At 38.2% G+C, this 22398-nt stretch overlaps 1 protein-coding gene across 2 annotated transcripts in view; it reads left to right on the top strand.

Annotated features, from left to right (window-relative positions):
- Nucleotides 1-17913, top strand: part of LOC140733306 (uncharacterized) — a 41022-nt gene extending 23109 nt beyond the window's left edge. For both annotated transcript variants that reach the window (XM_073056449.1, XM_073056450.1), the window contains exons 6-10: nt 2064-2199; nt 5821-5998; nt 6146-6235; nt 9971-10205; nt 13647-17913. In XM_073056449.1, coding sequence (XP_072912550.1) covers nt 2064-2199; nt 5821-5998; nt 6146-6235; nt 9971-10205; nt 13647-14395 — 1388 coding nt within the window. In that variant the 3' untranslated portion in view covers nt 14396-17913. The remainder of the gene's footprint in view (nt 1-2063; nt 2200-5820; nt 5999-6145; nt 6236-9970; nt 10206-13646) is intronic.
- Nucleotides 17914-22398: the final 4485 nt, after the last annotated feature.

Below are 22398 nucleotides of genomic sequence, written 5' to 3' on the forward strand. Positions count from 1 at the left end.
TCAAACAATATGGCACTGAGGTTCATTCTGGTTTATATGCTCAACTTTGCAATAAGCTTTGAACTCACGGTCTTCTTAATCAAAAGCCAGAGAGGATCATAAGCAGAGTACAGAGTGACACTACAATATTACTTTGCACATTTTGAAGCATTTCTGTAATGGAGGCGCATCAAAAATAATCTGTTCTGAAAATTTTTGGTGATGGTGTAAAGAAAATCAGCTGGACCACCTGAGATCTCTAACCTAAACCTGTAAGCAGAATGATTTTACAATTAAAGCACATTGCCTCACAGTATTTCTAAAAGACCTGGTACTGGTCCACTGTGTTATTTTTTAGGTGAGCTGTAATGTGCTTTTAATGTATATGAACCATTATAATTTTATTTGGTGGCTTTATGTTGTGGTACATAGTCAACTTAGTATGCTGTATGAATTCTTTAAACAAATTGCTTGATTGGAAATCCCACATCTTTATTTATTCCATTGTGCGCCTTCTCTCTTGAGCTACGCAAATTACTGTTTCACGATTGATGTTTATATCTTATCCCAGTTGGAAGGAATAATAGCCAGCTTTCAATAATTTAACTATGGTCCTGCCAATTTTCAAAGTTTCATCATCCAGCTCTTCAGACACCATGTCTCAATATCAATCTCAATCCTTCTTTAAGGATAATAAGGCTTCAGGGGGATATAGACAAGCTGATCCAGTGGGTGAAAACATGATGTGGAAAACTGTGGTCTACCACTTTGGTGCAGCAAACAGAAAGCAGAATACTTATGAGAATATTGATATTCAAAGGGACCTGAATGTGTTCTTTTGTACAGAAGCCATTGAAGACCAACATGAAAGTATAGTGAAAGATTAGGAGGTCAAATGATATGTTAGGTCTTATTACAAATAGATTTGATTGCAGGAGTAATGAAGTCTTATCGTAATTGTATTGGACATTGGTGAGACTACATTTAGAATTCTACATGCACATTTTGTCCCCTATCAAAGAAACTGAGTGAAAGTGTACTAGGGTACAAGAGATTCTGCAATGCTAGAAATCTTGAACAACATACACAAAACGCTGGGTGACCTTAACAGGTCAAGTAGCATCCATGTGGAAAAATGGGTCTTAGCCCAAAATGTTACTGTTAATTTTCCCCTATAGATGCCATCTGACTTGCTAAGTTCCTCCTGCACTTTGTGTGTATGTTGTTGAATATTCACTAGTTTGCTTCCAAGGACGGTGGCATTGATGAACCGGACCGGAACTTTATTGTTTAGAGCTTAGAAGCTGAGACTTTACCAAGTTAATCAAAATTCTTAAAATATTTCCTAGGCAGCTGCAGCCAGGGTGTTTTCCCTGACTCAGGAGTCTAGGAGAGGAAGCACAGTTTGAAAATTAAGGCTGTTTCGGACTGAGATGAGGAGAAATTTCTCCACTCAGAGAGAGCTGAAGCTTTGGATTTCTATATGTTGAGGACTATGGCGGCTCAGATGTGAAGTTCATTCAAAGCAGTGGATAATAAATTTCTGAGCATTTATGCAATCAAGCAGATGAACGTGAAATAAAAGATCACCTATTATCTTGATGAACGGTAGAGCAGATTGAAGGGGGAGATAACTTATTCTTACTTCCATTTCCTAAGTCCTTATAACCAGAACTAATTAATACATTAAGCTAACAAACAATGTACTTATTAATAAAAGAAATTACTTTGATTTAGTGCAACATTTCAACCCTATGCTTAATCCTAAGAGAAAGACTTCAGGAAGCTTCTTTGCAGCATTTACAGAACAGTCAGTCAAATGGTATCATTCTTAAAATGGTGCACAACCATTATTTTAAATGTCATATAGGGGGTTGCATCCAGCCTGGGACTGAGTTACAAGAGCAGCTCGATGGCAGATACACCAAGTTACTTTCTGCCCATTTATTGATGAAGTTAATTCTAACAATCCATCGGCTGAAGCCTGGCTAAACCAACACACACTTTACCATCCACCTGATCCCTATGTATATGATTTAATGATTATTTTATGAGTTGCTGATAAGGCTGTGTTTGTTCCTCAGGAGCTGTTCATTTTATGCTGTCGTTGCTCGAGCCTGATCCAACCAAACGCCCCTCTGTGAAAGAAGCGATGGAGGAGAAATGGTTAAATGAAGGCTTTTTTCGAAGGCCACTGCATTCAGTTGTTTACAAGAATAGGTACTACACTAAAAGAGAACTGTGGACATTTTTTCTGACCGTCAGATAAAGGCATTACTCCTAGTCTGTAGCACTCAGCAAGGCACAGGATGGAAATCTCAACACTCTGTGACGATTCAATCTATGGTCCGGAGGGATGAATTTCAGAGGCAGCTTGCAAAATGCATTGTTCATTTGGCATTACCAACTGAAGATAAATTCCTAGGCAATGTGTAGGAATGTTTCAGAATGTGTTAAGAATAAATTTCTGTCAGATAAAGGTGGAATAATTTTCGATAGTGGAACTAATCTCAACAGGTACAGGAAAATGGATGAGGTCAAAATTTAATGTCATTGAATGGGTGAGCAGGTTTGAGAAATCACTTGCTTGTTGCTGTTACTGTTTCTTATGTTCTTCTGCAGTTGGAGATTTCCATTTGAATTGTGCCTATAGGTGTCAGGCAGAGGCAACTGTATTATTGTTCAGGGAATTTTAGAAAGTTCAGGTTTGTGTGTAGGATTTGCGTGAAGTGATTATTCTAAGTTTGCAGACAGTTAGGCAGTTTGGTGTCCTGATTCATTCTGCCTAAAGCAATTGGACAGGGTGAGAGAAAGTAGAACCTGCTGCTCAAGATTTTGACTCCAACAAAACAAGTGAACAAAAAATATACTCAAGCAAATAAATTTTAAAATTCCTTAAAACTAATGGCATTCAGCATTTGTATGAGAAGAGCAAATCCTATTATTCCTTAATGTTCAACTTATTTTCAGTCTGCTCTCCCAAGGGCATAATAAGGGCAAAACAAATGGAAGCTAGACATTCTGCCCTATTCAATAAAATTATAGCTCAACTCTTATCTCAGCACTTTTCTTGTGCAAATCTCATATCCTTCAATGTCCTAAATACCTATGCAATGATTTTGAATGTACCCAGTGACTGACCTTCCTCAGCCTTGAGGCTTTATAAGGCATTGGCCAGACCACACTCAGAATATTGTGAGCAGTTTTGCACCCCTTATGTGCTGCGATTGAAGAGGGTCTTAAGAAGGGTGATAAGAATGATCCTGGGAATGAAAGAGTTATGAATACCGAGCGTCTGATGGCTCTGGGCCTGTACTTGCTGGAGTTTAGATGAATGAGGGGCAATCTCATTGAAACTTAACAAATATTGAAAATCCTAGATAGAGTGGATGTGGAGAAGTTGTTTTCCATAGTGGTGGAGTCTAGAACCAGAGGGTACAGCCTCAGAAAACAAGGACATCCCTTTAGAACAGCGATGTGGAGGAAGCTCTTTAAGCATAAGGGTGGAGAATCTGTGGAATTCATTGCCGTAGATGGTTGTGGAGGCCAAGTGGTTGAATATACTTAAAGTGAAGTTGCTCGGTTCTTGATTATAAGGGTATCAAAGATTATGAGGAGAAGGCAGGAGAATAGGGTTGAGAGGGATAATAAATCAGCCATATTGGAATGGCACTGCAGACTCAATGGGCTGAATGGCCTAATTCTGCTTATATGTCATGGTCTCAGTGATTTTAATAAGGGCATAACAAATGGAAACAGAAGCATGTCAGACCCTCTTCCCTACTCTCCTATTCAGATATATTATTGATTGTCTTTTACCTGAACACTGTTCTTGTACTAATTTTATATCCTTCAATCCTAATTATCTAATCAATGGCCTTGAATATATTCTGTGACTGAGTTTCCACAGTGCTCTTGATTTTTAAGATCCAATACTCCCTGAGTAAAGAAAATTCATCAACCTTTTGTCCTGAGTGGCTTTCACTTTACTTTGAGATTTCTATCTCTGTTTCTAGACAGACTATCATCCCCGCATCTACTCTATCAAGCCCATTTTAACGAGATCACCTCATATTTTTCTAAACGCTATATGCTCAGTCTGCTAACCTCTCTGGATACAAAAACCTGCCATCGCAGGAATCAATCTGGTGAACCTTTGCTGAACTTGGATATCACAAGATATCTGGAGAGTTTAACATCGGTAGCTGAGCGAAGGGCGCTGAGTAGGCTACGGTCAATTATGGAAAACTCTGAACATCCTCTACATAGCACCATCCAGAGACAGAGAAGCAGTTTCAGCGACAGGTTACTATCGATGCAATGCTCCTCAGACAGGATGAAGAGGTCAATACTCCCCAATGCCATTAGGCTTTACAATTCAACTGCCAGGACTTAAGAACTTTTTAAAAGCTATTATTAATGCTTTTTGAGATAGTGATTTAGATGCATATCATATTTTTTACTGAGTTAAGTATTGTATGTAATTAGTTTTGCTACAACAAGTGTATGGGACATTGGAAAAAAAGTTGAATTTCCCCATGGGGATGAATAAAGTACCTATCTATCTATCTATCTATCTATCCATCTATCTATCTATCTATCTATCTATCTATCTATCTATCTATCTATCTATCTATCTATCCTCCCTTAGGAAGGAATTGATGATCTGCATACAGACCTTTAACCACAGGATTATAGGGCTCCATATGATTTAGGGGAACTAAAACCTTTTTACACTGTTGCTGAAAATGTCTTGCAGTAAAGAGCAACATACCTTTTGCATTCCTGATTGCCTGTTTGTGGTGAACTACATATACCTGTCTGGACACGCCCCCTGCTGACTGCTCCTGTGGCTCCTCCCACAGACCCCGGTATAAAGGCGATTGAGGCCTGAACCCGGCCTCTCTGTCTCCAGGATGTAGTATGGTGGTCAACTACTGCTTGTTCTTTCTTCCAGTCAATAAAAGCCGATATCTCGACTTCATGTCTCAGAGAGAGTTATTGATGGTGCATCACTGTTGAATGAGCATATAAACTTTCAGTGATTCGTATACAAGGACACTCAGGTCCTCTGAACACCATCTTTTCAATTTAAAATGGACTCTATCTTGCTATTTTTTCTGCCAAAGCAGATGCTCTCACATTTTTCCCTTATATTCCATTTGTCTTGATCATCCAGCAGCCTTTCTGTATTCTCGAGTTCCCTTTCCTCAGTGAAAGCAAACTTTGATTCAGAGATGGCTATACAATAGGTGAAAGATCCCTCAGAGCTGTTTCAAAGAAAGGTCTGGCGAGATTTCCCCAATCTCCTTGTCAATAGCTATGCCTTGGCCATTGTCACTAATGATCATTAATGAATTGTTGTTCGTGGGAGGTTGCTGTGTATAAACTGTCTGTCTTGCCCTCCCTCATTACCACAGTGAATATATTTCACAAAGCACCATCGGGTCCCTGGGGATTTTATGAAAGGTTTATGAAAGCAATTATATGTGTAAATGTTTTCTTGTATAATGCATTTGCATTAATGAACTTGCATTATCCCAGCGAAGCATCTGTTATACGTATGTATCCAATTTCTATATTCAATTTTCTCTAAAGAATTCTGTTATTAATGTTATTTCATCATTGTAAATATAGCAGTTTAGTAATAGGCAAATCGATCACATGCATTTTTTTTTTACAAATTTAAGGAAATAGTTTCAATGTTTAATTTTCTTCAGCCTGCGGCAGAGCAAGCATGTATATGATTTCCTGTTTCTTATACCACCGCCTTTGATAATCAGGATCTGCACTTAATGATATTGTGGGATTAACATGAATAATAACTTCTTTATTTTGTAGACTTCGTTCTGATGAACTGAACTCAGTGGTTTTGAACTTTATGACTGAGAGGAAAGGCTTTGGCCTGACGGAGATTGTTAACACATTGATCAATAACAGGCCATCCCCCAGCATGGCAACTTATTATTTGTTACTGCAGAAGTTGGCACGACACCAAAAAGAAATAAAAAACAAGAAGGTATACAATATTAGTTCTTCAATATTTTACAGTCCTTTCCAGAATTTTGATCTGTTCTGTATTATTGAAAGACTATTTGTTTTTTATTATTTCAATCTGGTTATAATTTGTTGACTATTTTATCTTATTCTTTGCTTTATCACAAAGAAAATTGAATCAAGTGAGTGGAATTTATCATCCGAGGCTCTGCGGATTGATCGTATAGAAAACAACTCCCTAAGTAAAAGGCTAATGCAGGTACGTTGATGCCAGTTACTTTCTAAATTTACAGTAAGTTTGGTGTACAGATATATCCTATGTCAGTACCATATTTCTACTTTATAGTTTTAATTCCTGAGTTGGTTTAAGGTAGGTGGGTGATGGGGCGAGGTGGAACCACAACCCCTGTTCCATAAATGAGCCCAGTGGTATATTGACTCAAAGTCCTTTGAATCTCTTCATCTGACCACTCATCCATCAGGTCAGAATAGAGGTTGAGTACAGGGAAGAGCTATGTAGGCTGATGGGTTCTTAGCACCAGGAGCAAAAGTGGAAGAATAATTCTTTCAGGAATGCAAACTTCATGAATAAAAAATTATATGGAGTGTCCTTTTTTGTCACCAGTTCTTCACTGTAGCTTCCTGCTCAGAAATACAACCTGTGTCTGAAAAATGCACCTAACTTCCTTTGAAAGTGGCCTTACCCCCTGTTAGATTAAGCCAAATCTCCACAGAACTTCACCAATTTTATCTCCAAGCTTCCCCCTTGTACTGTATTTGGGAAGTAACAATTAAAGTCACCTCACAAAATACGTCTCCATAGCTAGTGAAGGGTCATTGGTGTTAATTGTTAACTCTGTTACTCTCACTCCAGATGCTGCCTGACCTGCCAAGTCTTTATAGCATTCTCAGTTTTATTCCAGATATCCAATATATGCTGTATTTTGCTAATCAGGTCTCCGGATCTTACTTATTCTTAACCTTTAATGCAAATCATATCTTCCATTTCTCAAGACATCACTTGATGACTTATTCAAAAAGCTGATAAAGAATTGTGGATAGTTTAATGCATGGATGTATGATTACAGAGAAATAAATTATATTGATAGAGCTCAATTCAGTTTGCACCATTTAGGATTGCAACTTTAGGTAAAAATTCTTCAATTGTTGTCTATAATTTCTATGGCATGTCAGATGTTGTGAACTGGCACTGCTATCTGTTGACTCGATGAGTTAAATTTAACTTCTGACAGTGCTACACAGTTAAACCTGAGTAAGACATTAGTAAAAGGCTGAAGGTTAAGTTATCAATTTATGATGGACTAATCAACACCAAAAATTTCAGTTTTCCTCATCTCCAGGTACAATAAGTAACTACTAAAATGAAAGCTATATTTAGAAGAGATTTGGTATGTCACCAAAAACACTTGTAAATTTCTACAAATGTATCATGGAGAGCATTCCACCTGGCTGCTTCACTGTCTGGTATTGGGGGAGGGGTGGACTACTATAGGATCTAAGTAAGCTGCAGAGAGCTTTAGAGTTAGTCAGCTCCATCATGGGCACTAGCCTCTGGAGTATCTAGGACATTTTCAAAGAGTGATGCCTCAAAAAAGCGGCTTCGATCATTAAGGATCACTTTCTACTGTAATTCACAATTTTCTTTTTTCTCTCTTTTGTTATGTATTTCATTGTACTGCTACCAAAAGTTAACAAGTTTCACCACATATGCCAGTGATATTGAACCTGATTCTGATGAAGGTACGGTAGGTCCTACAGTAGTAGAACAAATCAGCCCCTGGGAAAGAAGGTATTCATCCCCAAGAGACCATGAGAAGATTGGTGAAGCAGAATAAGAATCAGTTAGGTTCATCATCACTATCATAGCTGTATGTCATGAAATGTGTTGTTTTCTGGCAGCAACACCTATGTGCAATAAGAAATATATATTAAAAATAAATAAGTAATGCAAAAAGAGACTAAATAGTGGGGTAGTGTTCATGGGTTGATTGTTCATTCGGAAATCTGCTGGTGGAGGGGAGAAGCATTGAGTGTGGGCTTTCAGTCTCCTGTACCTCCTCCCCAATGGTAGTTAACACAAAAGGGCATGTCCTGGCTGGAGGGGATCCTTAATGATGGATGCTGCCTTTCTGAGGCACGGCCTTTTGAAGATGCCCTCAAGAGAAGCCAACTAGCAGCAGTATAAAATGTTGTCCTTATTTAAAACTTAATCTGACCAATTGACAGATTACTTTGAGGTAACATCAAGCCAAGTGGGGCACAGGGACCACTCTACTGTGGTTTGCTTCAGCAATCAGAAAGCTTTTGATAAATTTCCCCAAGAATCTAATAGGTATAATAAATCGAACCATACAGTACAGAAACTGGCCCTTTGCACTACCTCAGTGTTGGCATCGGGCATTCATTTATACCAATCCCGCTTTATCCTCTCAACATTTCCATCAACACCCCTAGTGTTGTGATGCTTTTGGCAGAGCAGGTTAAAATACTGAGTGGGGTACTTCAAAACTCAGCTGGAACAATTAAGATTTGTAATACAATAAATCAGATGCCCATTACAAAGCAGAGGGTCTATAACAGGGATAACAGAATGAGCTGGAAATGCTACAGACGTGGTCAGAGCATCTGTGAATGCAGACAGCTACACATGGATGACTTATATAATAAATGGAATTCTGCAATAACCATAATTGAATGGTGAAACAATGTCAAAGAGCTAAATGACTTATTCCTGTTGCTATTTTCCTGTAGATGGTATAGGAGTTAAGCATGAAGCTGATAGTGACCATGGAATCTTAGTGGATACAGTGCTAAATATGGAGACACTAAAGATTGTAGATGCTGGAATCTGGAGCAGCACACAAAACACTGGAGGAATTCTGGAGGGCAGGTAGCATTGTGGAAGATAATGGACAGTTGAGACCCTTCATCCAGACAGATCACCTGACACACTGACTTCTGCCAGCATTTTGTGAGTTGAGCGAGTCCTAAATATATCCAACCAACAGAAATACAATAATGTATAAGATGTTGAACCATGTTATCAAAGCAGAAAAACAGAGGAAATAATCAAAACATGATCATTATATCTGCTTTTCTATTTTCCTTTGGCGGAAATGTGAAGATAATTTTTAAATGGGTCATTGTTGGAATATTTGTACCAACCAATGTTATCCATGTGAATGAATGGGTCTTAGTTTTTTCTTTGCTGTCAAACTATCCATATACTTCCAGTGAGGACTGGCGATATAGTTAACAATTAAAAGCACTTATTAAGCGTGGTGAAAAGTCTGTGCTACCACTGGGTCATCTCTGGTAAACATATGAAGCACTGAGTTACTAGTAAGGCAGTACTCAGTACAAAAGGGTAGTTCAAGAAGGTGACTAACTACTTCCTTCCGAAGGGTGACAGCCGTCGACATCAAAGACAAGGTCAAAGTAAAATTTATTGTCAAGGCACCATATACTATCTTGCGATTCATTTTTTGTGGCATTTACAGGAGAATAAAGAAACATAATAGAATTTAGGAAAAATCTGTACATAAGCAAACAAAGACAACATGCACAAATAAATAAATAATATTGAGAACATCAGTTGTAGAGTCATTGAAAGTGCGTCTGTAGGTTCTGGAATCAATTCAGAATTGTTGTGGTGAAGTTATCCTCAACTCAGTCATGTCCACATACTGAAAAATGGATTTATTTTTAAAATGTAGATACTTGGTGGAACTTTGAACATTTTCATACACATAATTATTTAATTATCAGGGTTGATGAAGGGTCATAGCCTGAAACATTGACTGTTTATTCCTCTCCATAGATGCTGCCTGATGTGTTGAGTTCCTCCTGGATGTTGTGTGTGTTACTCTGGATTTCCAGCATCTTCATAATCTGGTGTTTTTAATTATTTAATTGTTCTTTCTGATTAGACCATATAGATTATTGCCTGCAAAATGATTTTTGTAACTCTTAGAGAGAAAATGAAACAGCAAAGCAAAGCAAGGAAGTAGGAGGGAGAATTTCAGATGAAAACCTACCATCAGAATCCCAGGAAACTAGGAAGGATACTGAACACTCACATCAGGAGGATCAGAAGAACTCGGAGACACGTAAAATACAACGGATGCAAAGCCCCACAACAAAAGAGGTGATTAAAGAAGAGGAGATCGCAATTTCTTTGGAAAAACATGACAACTGTTTCCCAGAAGGTAAGTCAAGAACTTTGTTTGAAAGAGTATTGTATTTCTTATCAATAGCCAAGTAAATTTTAGTAATATTAGTGTTAAAGATGTACGAAATAACCATAATTTGCATAGTTGAAAATTACAAACGGGCAGAGTAGAGCTAAATAGAAATGGGAGAATAGGATAGCATTTCTTGAAGCATTTAACTGAATGTTCATTTCTATAATTGAGGGCTTTTCATTTTCTTCCTCTATCTATCTACAGTATCTATCCATGCATCATCTCTTTCTCTGTCTCTATCTATTGAACCAGTTATTTGTCTCTCTCTCTACCTCTCAGTCTCTCTTTCTCTTTCCATCTATCTCATTATTCAGCCCCTCCCCCCAACTTCCCTTTTCTCAAGAGCCACTTTCAAATGCTCTGTTGCGACTTTAAGTGAGTCACACAGACACTCCAGTTATAGATGTAAAAAGTCTCAATTTAGCATCACAAGCAGGCATTCTGGAAGAATCTTTCTTGAACTTAAAGCAGAATGAGGATTCATACTCTTTAGGCAGGTGATTAAATTAATTTCAGAAACAACAGAAAATCTGCAGATGCTGGAAATCAAAGCAACACACACACACACAAAGTGCTGGCAGAACTCAGCAGGCTAGGCAGTATCTATGTAAAAGAGCACAGTGGACATTTTGGGCTGAAGGGTCTCAGCCCGAAGCATTGACTGTGCTCCTTTCCACAGATGCTGTCTAGTCTGCTGAGTTCCTTCAGCACTTTGTGTGTGTTACTTCTCTTGACAGTGATTAAATTTCTTTTTCAAGGTGGCAATTCCTTAGTTCATTTCAATATTTTGGCCTCAGACAAGTAACTTCGCAAATTTATATATTTGCAATAGGATTATGTCGCAGTTAACAAGACACTTTTAACTATCCATATAACTGTTGTTGGGCCAAAAATTTCTGAGCACAAAACCCCAGACACTCAAAATACAATTCTTTATCACAGTTGTGAGACATGGCTCTCTCCATATACAAGCACCCCATTTATTGATTTATGAAACAATGCCTTCAACCATGCACTAAGTGACAGCATGGACGCCTCATCCCTTCCTTTACTTCACCCTTGGATAATTAACGAAATGATTCATCTATTGTTTTGCCCTGCATAATTAATAATAGTGAGAATCCAAAGTGTTCCTTGCCTTATCACTGGTTTCAGTCTCATTAAGTGGATGTTATATTGTTCACTAAAGTATTTTTGTATGTGTTGATAGAAGAGAATACGTTGCCAGTCTCTAAAATTGTTTTTGCCAATTTAAATTGATATTCAATCCCTTTCATGCTCCAGTATTCTAAGAAAAATGTCTAAGGTAGGTTAAGTAATAATCAATGACCTTTCAATACGTAGACCAGAATAGATAAAGGGAACCTTTACAAGGATAGAGGACAGATAATACTCAGATAAAGAGATTCACATGTTTGGAGTAACTGATGCTAGGGCATTACTTATCCTGAGGAATTAAAAGATAGAAAAAACAGCTATAAGAAATTGGGTTACAGATGAACATGATTTTATTGAGTGATGGAAAGAGGTCCTCCAATGTGGTTAAGAGGAAAAATAAATTGGATTAGAATTGTGTTGAAGGTAACTCAAAAAAGTGTAAGTAAACTAAAACATTACTGAGCAAAGATCCAGAATGAGGATTTGTGCATGAAAACTTAAAATTTTGAAAAAGCTCTCTAATTAAATTATAAAATTTTATAATCACAAAGGTACTTTTCACAGTGTACAGTTCAGTTAATGGGGTCTATTAATAAAACTATCAATTAAGCAATGAGCAGTGAGTGGAGTTACTGCCTTCTCGATCTAGCAACCTGGGTTCCATTCTGATATTGCATAACCTGTACAACGTTTCTGTATTCTCCCTGTGGCTGCATGGGCTTTCCCAGGGTTTCTTCCTACACGCTAATACATCCAGTCTGATATGTGAATTGGCAACCATAAATTGCCCTTGCAAATCATAAAATCTGGAGAGAATTGAAGGGAAGGTGAGAAGAATAAAATTAAGTTACAGTAAATGAGTGCTTGATGTCAGGGTGGACTCAGTTGGCTGAATGGCCTCTGTCCATGCTGTAAAGTTTAAAAACATTAGCTTTATTTGTCACATGTATATCAAGATATCGAAACACAGTGAATTGCATTGTTTGCTCCAAATCAGATCAGTGAGGTTTGTGTTGGGCAACCATGCTTTCATACCAACAGACCATGCCCACCACTTACTAACCCTAACTGTACACCTTTGGAATTTGGGAGGAAACTGGAGACTCAGAGAAAACCTATGCATTCACAGGGGAAACATAAAAACTTCATACAGGCGGCAGTGGGAATTGAAACTGTATCGGTGATCGTTGACGCTGTAAAGCAATGCAAGAACACTAAGTGACCATGCTGCCCATGACTCTGATTTTGAAGGAATGGAAATATATCTACTCTTAGTGACCACTTTCTTAGGTACAGCTGTACAGCTGCTTGTTAATGCAAATGTCTAATCAGCCAATCATGAGGCAGCAATTCAATGCGTAAAAGCATGCAGACATAGTCAAGAGGTTCAGTTGTTGTTCAGATCAAACATCAGAATGGGAAAGAAATGTGATCTGAATGACTTTGACCATGCAGTGATTGTTGGTGCCAGGTGGGGTGGTTTGAGTATTCAGAAATTGCCAATCTCCTGGGATTTTCATGCACCACAGTCTCTAGAGTTTGCAGAGAATGGTGCAAAAAAAAACATCCAGTGAGTGGAAATTCTGTGGGTGAAAATGCCTTGTTAATGAGAGAACTCAGAGGAGAATGGCTAGACTTGTTCAAGCTGACAGGAAGGTGACAGTAGCTCAAGTAACCATGCCATAGAACAGTGGTGTGTAGAAAAGCACCTCTGAATGCACAACACATTGAAACTTGAAGCAGATGTGCTCCAGCAGACCACATTGGGTTCAACCCCTGTACCTTATAAAGTGGCAACTGTGTGTTTGTAATGTAACAATTACATACTAATGTTGGCAAGAGTATATTTTTAAAGGAAGGAATAAATAAGGGGAGTATTTTTTCAGTTATTTACAATGCTAGATGTAAAGGGCAAATTAAAATTTACTGATCTGAAATATTAACTTCCATTTCACCAAGATGCTGCTGACTTGCTGTTTCCAATATATTCTGTTTTTATTTAAGACTCACTGCATCAACAGTTTTTATCTGATTACTTACTTCGCTTTGGTGAGAAGATGTCAATTTGTATGAGTCAGGGCCTGGAACAACGATAATCTAATCCTGACTCCATTCAAAACCCACATTGCCACTATTTCTACATTTGAATATTAGATTTTACATATACATACTATTGATCTGGTGATTAAGCTCTCTAATTTAGTTGACTATTATCTAAGTACAAAAATTATGTTGTGTCCTTTGCAGTTTCTAAATTTGCAAACAGGGAACTTGTGCACTTGCATCTTCCTTCCTCTAGACATGCATCTGACCATGATGGCTCAGACTGTCACGGTAAATCAGAGGTCTCCCAATGGACTGTTGCTGCTAAAAGACAAGATCATAAGGAACAGATACAAGAAACTCATTTGCAACCAATAAGTAAACAGGACATTGAAGAGAATCACAAATCACCAATATGCATCCCGGATAAAGTTGCACACAGATTTTTGATAGAGTCCAAAGGATATTCTAAAACTCCAGCAGCTCATCATGAAACCAAGTTTAAAGATCTTCTTCAGGTTATGGAAGACCAAGCAACAGCAGCACACTGGAGGTATCAGGAGAAAGATGGGCACAGTTTTGTGGTCATTAAGACACCTCAATTTTCCCAATTGCCAAAACTCAAGCATGGTATTTTCAAAGATGACCTCAGTAAAAAAATCAGCTGGGTCCAATCTTCTCGGCATGGAACAAATAGGTCATCGCCTTTTTTGGTCAGTGGTGCTAGGCAGCCACTATTCCCATCTTCTCGCCAGCAGACTCTAATAGTCAAGAGCTTGCGTCAGTCAAAGGAGAAAACAAAAGCGTCTGTCACGAACAACATATTCAGAAGGAACTGCATTCAACTTAAGGCTGCTCAGAAACCTACAGGTTTAAACCTACCAGTTCTGCCACCAGCATTTCAGTCAAAGTCAGGCAAAAAGGGTGAAATTCTAAAGCTTGACTTTGTGTGACACATGAAGACTAAATAGATGGGGAAGATTTTCATGTTACAAAATCAAAGTTCTTTCTATATACATTTACAATTATATTGCAACTATTGCATAGGCCAAATCTTCTTCAGTTTTTCAGGAAGATCCATAACAGGCAGATGAATAGGCAGAGTATTTATCAGCCTATGGGAATATGACATTGTTGGAATCACAGATACAGGGTTTAAAAAAAGTATGGGACAGACAGCTTAACATTCCAAGGCACAGAACCTTAGGTACAGTGGTGTGGATGCAAATGATAAAGGAGTCCATTATTGCAGAAAAGAGGGAGAGTGTCCTAATAAGACATATGGGAAATGTTAGGGAACAAAAAGTGAGTGAGAGTGATTAACAGAAGGTATAGTACAGGTTTACAGGTTTACAGCAATCAACATGATATGGAAGATAAATTATGTAGACAAATTGTCGAGGGGTGTGAGAGCAAAAGGGTTAAGTTAGTAGCGGATTTCAGCCTCCAGAGAAATGTAAAAGATGTTGATGGGGGTGCAGTTTTTGTAGCGTTTTCAGGAGGGCTTTTAAAACAAGTCCATAGATACTTCTTCTAGAGAGGGGGCAGCACTGGACATTATCTTAGGAAAGGTAACCAGGTAAGTAGACAATGCTTCAATGAAATTATGGAGAGGGAATAACAATGGCCCATAAATTAATATCCTGCATTGAGAAAGATTTTTCATTATCATTAGATAGTACCTTGTAAAAGTAGACTTGGGCTGAGTTACCTTCCGCTGGGTCTACATCAAAGATTCAAAATTGAAATAATGAAATAAATTTGAAATGGAGTGCTATTTCCCTAAATGTGTTCAAGGTACCCATTAGGAAGAGTGCTGCAGGAATCAGAGACCTTGCAATATCAAATTTACTAAAACATAATGACATAAAAACCAGAAAGAATGGACCATCCACCCTTTGTGCCATCTCTGACCTGCTATTCATAACTTATGGCTGATCTTTATTTTTATCACCATGTTCCTTAATTCCTTTAACATCCAGAAATATAGCAATTTCTGTTTTGAGTGAGTATTAACGAACTTGCAAGGCCATCTAGGATTGAGAATTCCAAAGGTTCATCACCCTCTGGGTGAAGAAGGTTTTCCTTAAACAGCCTATGCATTATTATCAAACAGGGTCCCATGGCCTAAGATCTCACAGTGTGGGGAATTATCCTCCCTACATTTAGTATGACCAACCCTATAAGTATATTGTAAGTTTTGATAAGGTCTCTTCCATTAAACTCTAGAGAACGTATTCCCAGTCTACTCAATCCAGAAAGCCTGTATTCTCTGGATCCAATCCGTGAGTCATCACTGCATAGTCTCAAAGTGGGCACGTTTCAATTCTGAGAGGACTCTGAATCACTGAGGACTATTTACATTTTGGACCTTTTCCAATACAGACCAGCGATATTTCTGGATTTTGTTGTTCAATGTCATCCATGATGTGTTTTCTCTCACTAAGTCATGGTGCAATCTGTATCAGATATCAGACCAAAACGTTTGACACATCTGTTCCCAGGATGAGGATTTCCTTTCAAGGACAGCAGAGACGTCATCCTTCTTCAATGAATGGGGCTTCTCTTTCTCCACCATTAATGCTGCCCTCAGCTTCATCTTCTCCATTTTCTGGACATCTGCACTCATTCTCATCTTCCTGCTGCCTTAACAGGGTTAGAGTTCCTCTTGTCTTCACCTACCACTCCATGAGCCTCAGCATTCAACGCATCACTCTCCACAACTTCTGTCACCTTCAATAGGATCTTGCAACCCAACACAACACAACACAACCCAACACAACTTTAGTTCACTCCCCACCACCCTTTTCCATTCACTACTGTCCATAGGGATTGCTCACTCTGTGATTCCCTTGTCCTCCCTTGTCCATCTGTCCCTTCCCACTAATCTCCCTCCTGGCACATACCTTGCAAACATCAGAAGTTCTACACCTGCCCATTCACCTTACCTACATTTAGGGCCTCAAACTGACCTCCCAGGTAAGGCAACACTTCTCCTCCAAATGTGTTGGAGTTGTCTATTGTATATGGTGGTCCCGATGCAGCCTCCATTACATTGGTGAGACCCAACGTAAGTTGGGCACCGCATTGTCGAGCACCTCTGCTCCATCCACCAAACAGGGAAATTCCGGGTGGACAACCATTCTAATTATTTAAGTTCCCTGTCTGCCAAGCTGGTCCATGGCCTCCACCTTTGCCATGATGAGGCCGCACTCAGGATGGAGGAGCTATGCCACCTAGGTAGCCTCCAACCTGACGGCACGAGCATCAATTTCATCTTCCAGTAATTTTTTCCCTCTCCCACTTCCTTCTTCTACTATTTCTCACTCTGTCCTCTTACCTCTTCTCCTTACATCCTGGTGTCCCTTCTCCTTCCCTTTCTCCTATGGTGCAATCCTCTCCTATCAGATTCCTTCTCCTCCAGTCCTTTACCTTTCCCACCCACCTGGCTTCATCTTCTAGCTAGTCCTCTTTCCTTCCCCACACTATTTTATTCTGGCATTTTCCCCCTTCCTTTCCAGCCCGGAAGAAGTGTCTCAGCCCAAAACATCGAGTGTTCATTCATTTCAATAGATGCCGCCTGATCTGTTGAGTTCCTCCAGCATTTTGTGTGTGTTACTACATATTTCAAGAATGCATTTTAAATGATAAATATTCAGATGGAATACAGAATAAGCTCACAAATGGAAATGGTACCATTATCAAGATATGAGCTTGCATTAGTTGATCAACTGGTAGAGATTACAACACTGTTTGTAATACAGAGAAATAGCTTTGTGTCAAAATCAAGGTCAAGGTCATTCTGGTGAACCATTAGATTTTAGTTCCACTGTGATATGATTATACTTATGCACTTTTAGTAGTCATGAATATTTATTGTAGTGTATATTATGCTTTGATTTAATCACTCAACCGAGTGCCAAAGTAATTTATGCATGTTTTTGACCTTTTACATGTATAATAAAGACAGTTTTTATAAATCAAATTGTACAATTTTAGTTAAATGAAAGACTTTTATCTGTAATCCATGAATACTGTTAAACATATGTTACAATGGCGAGTGGAGTTTTCTATGAACTTAAGGTGGTTGACTTCCTGCTTGTTCAGGATTCAGAATTTGGTGGAACATCCCTATAGATTTTCTATTCCTCTGACATGATTCAGAAGTTTGTAATATAAATTTTCGATTTCTTGAAGTGTTCATCTCAGATAAAAATACAGAGTATTCTAACCATGTAAGATATTGATCACACCTCCCGTTTATCTTTATTAATGTTGTAATAAATATAGAAAGCAAAGGTCTGCTTTCCTACCCTAAGTGAAATTACATTTATAATTCTGACAATACCTTTCTGAAGGTTTCTTTTTTTAAAATACAGTATGTATTAACCTTAAGGAAATCATTTGGATCTGTACCCAGACCTCATTTATCATTGTCAACACAAACAACACACTGTAGGAACTCAGCAGGTCAGGCAGCATCCTTGGAAACGAGCAGTCAACGTTTCAGGCCGAGACCCTTCATCAGGACTGGCCCTGCCCCCTCCTTCTTCAGTCCTGATGAAGGGTCTTGGCCCAAAACATTGACTGCTCATTTCCACAGATGCTGCCTGACCTGCTGAGTTCCTCCAGCGTCTTGTCCGTGTTGATTTGACCACAGCATCTGCAGTGTACTTTGTGTTCATTTATCATTGTGACTGATCCCTTAAAACTGGTCACTTTTGTGCCTATTTTCTCTCTGTAAATTCAAATAAATAATATTTTGTGAATATTTGGCAGTGTTTGGCCCATTCCTTGTTGATATCCCTTCCAGTCAGAAATTTCATGGGACACTACTGTACCTGTTGCAACTCACCCAGTTGTAAGCTTTGCTTTGCCCTCGCATTGTACACATATATTATTAACCTACACAGTTCTTTGTAGTTCCTCAATGTCAGAAATTGGATGAAAATGTTCCAGTTTATGACCTTTGTAAATAATTTAGAATGATGTGAGGAGTACTTCATAGTGAAAATTGTTAGCTATGCACATATTTATGAGTGGAACACCACCCCATCCCCCACAATTTCTATTCTAAAAAAAAGTGATAATAGGTATCATCAATGGAGAACCTCCAATAAATTGTAAACTGCAGCTTACTGACCGCTCTGTGGATCTGATGGTTACTGCTGATCACAAGTGTTCAAACAATTTGTTCCATGGAGGCTCTTGATGCAATAGAAGCCTTTAATAATCCTGAGGGGAAGAAGCTGAGAGTGACTGTGACCCTAAGGACCAACCAGTCCTGACACACATGTGGTTGTAGCAGAGGTTGCAGAAGATTGCAGATCTCAGTGAGGTCAAAGCAACTTGAGTGTTGAGTGTCAGCGTGGTTCCAGAGAAACAAGGTTTAGTTAAGTTTAAAATCACACTGAAAGAGTGTGCTAGGAGAACAAATATTCCACCACAAAAGAGCAACATTCTTAACAAGTACAAGGAAATGCATGCAAAAAAGTTGTACAAATTGTGCCATATAGGACTCCGTGAAAAGCAATCCTATTATCCATGTCACTAACCTCAAATGTACAATTCTCATTAAACCTCTTAGTGAATTTCACATTTTCTGAACTACTTAAAGCTGTTTCCTTTACTATTTATGCTGTCCCATACTCCACACTCATCCTTTCTAACTACAACATGAGTATTGTTGCCTATTTTAGTTAAGTATTCATTAAGAACCTTAGCCACATTTTTAATTACCATACATAGATTAAATTTCTTGCCCCTAAGAACCTCTAGCTAGCCTCTTCCTCAGTTATCCCTTTGTTCTATATGCACTCAAACGATCTCAGAATTTTCTTTGCTGCTCCTTGCAAGCATTTTTTTTATCCTTATCTTTGCTCTCTTCATTTCACACCTAAATTCATTCATTTCTATATTCTTCCAATCTCTGAGCTATTGGTATACAATTGAAGTTTTCCTTTCATTGCTTTAGCCTATTCTCTGTACAAATTGTTCTCCTGGGGACTCTGGATTTGGCTGCCTTACACCGTTTATTTGTGAAACATATTTACTCTGAATCCCCTAAATTTCTTTCTATAATGCCTTTCATTTCATTGAGAATAATTTATTTTCAAGTAGCTGTTTCATTCCTGCTGCATCATTTCTCTGATTGCTGGCATTGGACTTGACAACTTAAAATGTTTACTCTTAGTTTATCGTTGCCTTTTTCCACAACCTAAAGAGATTGTGATTGTTTTCCCAAAAGTGCTTTCCCACTGAAGCGCTGATTATCTGCACAGCTACAGTCCTTACACCTAAGTTTATAACTCTCCCATCTAGTCCTCTTAGCTGTCTTGAATCGCTACCCTTCTCCACTTATTAATTTGTATTTGGCTTGCTACAAACTTGTTAAAAACATTCTCCTGAGTCCAGTCTAGGAATTCTGTGCCTGGAATACATTTATCATTGATTGTGTTGCAGTTAATAGTCAGCCAATTGAGATCACCCTTTCATCGCCCTCTGTCCAATTTTTGCACTTGTAGAAATGTACCTGTAGGTTGCTCTTCTGTCTGCTCTGGGACAGTTTGGAAGGGTATAGTGTACCCTTTATGTTCCTCTTTACCAGTTTTCAGTAATAACTATTATACTTCCATGTCTCATTGTACTTCAATTTCATGTTTTATTTTCTGTATTTGTTGCAATAAAATATAATCTATTAAGCAGATCCAAACTCCTTCATCATTTATGTTCTAATCTATTTTATATACTTTCTCATTAGCTTTCTGTCTTCCATTTCCATCTCTGACTTTCTCCCTTCTGAATTCACGCTCAGCTTCCATCCTCTTGTTAAGCCAGTTTGAACTTTCCCCAACAGCTTTAACAAATTTTCCCATGAGAATATTGGCTCTTGTCTTATTGAGGTCTGTGCAGGTCCAATCTTCCTCTGTGATGGTCCCAAAGCCTCCAGTATCTAGTTTTCATTTAATACACTAAAAACCAATCATCTACAATGAAGACAATTACTAGAAGCTCATGAAGTTATTGACTAAACAGGTAACTACTAAAATCCATCTTTGTTAACTTGGGTTAATAAAACTTTTATGGAATTAATGTGCCAATTGAATGATTAATTCCAGTTATCAATCAGGTCGCTGCAAGTTTGCTTGTTAGTATCACTGATGTGTGAATAAACTCAAATTGGAAGGAAATAAATGAGGGGAAACAATGATATCACAAAAGTGATAACTTGTGTATGATAATTTTAACTGAGTATTTTTCTGCATTTTTTCTTAGAGTAATTATTTATGTTGCTTTGAAATAAAAATTTCAAGTTCTGATCCTGATCTGAATGGAAAATTATAATTTCTCCAATGTTAGAAAACATTTACCTCAACACACATACACCCACATACAAAAGGACACCTCACTGTTCTCAGTAAATACACACTCAGAATGCACACACTTCCTAGCACACTTCAGAACCACATATTTCTCTAAGTATACATTCACTCAGACCCAGACTGCTCTCAGCTAAATACAATGGAATTTCACATGGCCTTCAGTGAACACAAACTACAATATCAAAGTTGAAAATAAATTTATTGTCAACGTAGGTGTGTGTGTGTGTGTGTGTGTGTGTGTGTGTGTGTGTGTGTGTGTGTGTGTGTGTGTGTGTGTGTGTGTGTGTGTGTGTGTGTGTGTGTGTGTGTGTGTGTGTGTGTGTGTGTGTATCACTATTTTCTTGCAGGTATTCACAGTAGAAAAAAGTAAGTATAATAGTATCAATGAAAAACTACATGCAAAGAAAGACTGACAAACAACCAATGTGTAAGCACAATAACTAACTAGCTAATTAAATAAATAATACTGAGAAAATGAGTTTCAGAGTCCTTGAATGTGGGTCCATAATTTGTGGAACCATTTCAGAGTTGAGGTGAGTGAAGTTATCCATGCTGGTTTAGTTTCTCTATTTCCCTTTGGTATTGTCATCAGCACATACACTAGGCCACACTGTTTTCAATACATACCCACAAACTGTATACAGTGAACATTCTGTATCTTTGGACTCTTCACTGCCCTTAGTATCAAAAAAGAACACACATTGGGCTCACCACGTACACTTCCCTCAGCAAATAAAATAAACATCAGGTTTTATGTAAGTCTGTAATGCAAGATCATTGTAAATTATTTCCATGCTCTCCATACCTCCTTTATCCCATGATTTACTGGCACTTTATCAAAAAATCCAGAAACAAGTCATGATTGAGAAGAATTGACCTGGGTATAATTTCATACTTAATCTGATGAACATTAAAATAATAAAGGATATTCATTTAAAGCAAATGTTGCTTATTTAATGATCAACTCAGTCCTGATTGAAAGAAGCCGAAGTTCAAAGGGATATGGTACACACACACACACACACACACACACACACACACACACACACACACACACACACACACACACACACACACACACACACACACACACACACACACACACACACACACACACACACACACTTCCTAAAGTTCCTATTAAAAGTATTCATCCACCTTCCCCCCCCCCCCCGCGCCCAGAAGTTTTCATGTTAGAAAGTAATTTAAATCTAAATTAATTACAAATATAAAACACAAAATAATTGACTGCATTAGTATTCACACCCTTCAATATGACACAAATCCTCACTGGTGGAACCAATTGGTTTTACACTTAATTAGTTAAATGGAGATCACCCTATGCAGTCGAGGTGTTTCAACTGATTGTAGTGAACGTACACCTGTATCTGGAAAGTCCAGCTGCTGGAGAGTCAGTATCCTGACAAAAACTACACCATGAAAATAAAAGAATATTCCAAGCAACTCTGCGGAAAAGTTATTGAAAAGCACAGATCAGGAGATGGTTACACTGAATATCCCTTGGAGTACAGTTCAGTCAATCATCAAAAAATGGGAAGATTATGGCATAGAAG

The sequence above is a fragment of the Hemitrygon akajei genome, chromosome 9, assembly GCF_048418815.1.
Source record: "Hemitrygon akajei chromosome 9, sHemAka1.3, whole genome shotgun sequence".
Classification (NCBI taxonomy): Eukaryota; Metazoa; Chordata; class Chondrichthyes; order Myliobatiformes; family Dasyatidae; genus Hemitrygon; species Hemitrygon akajei.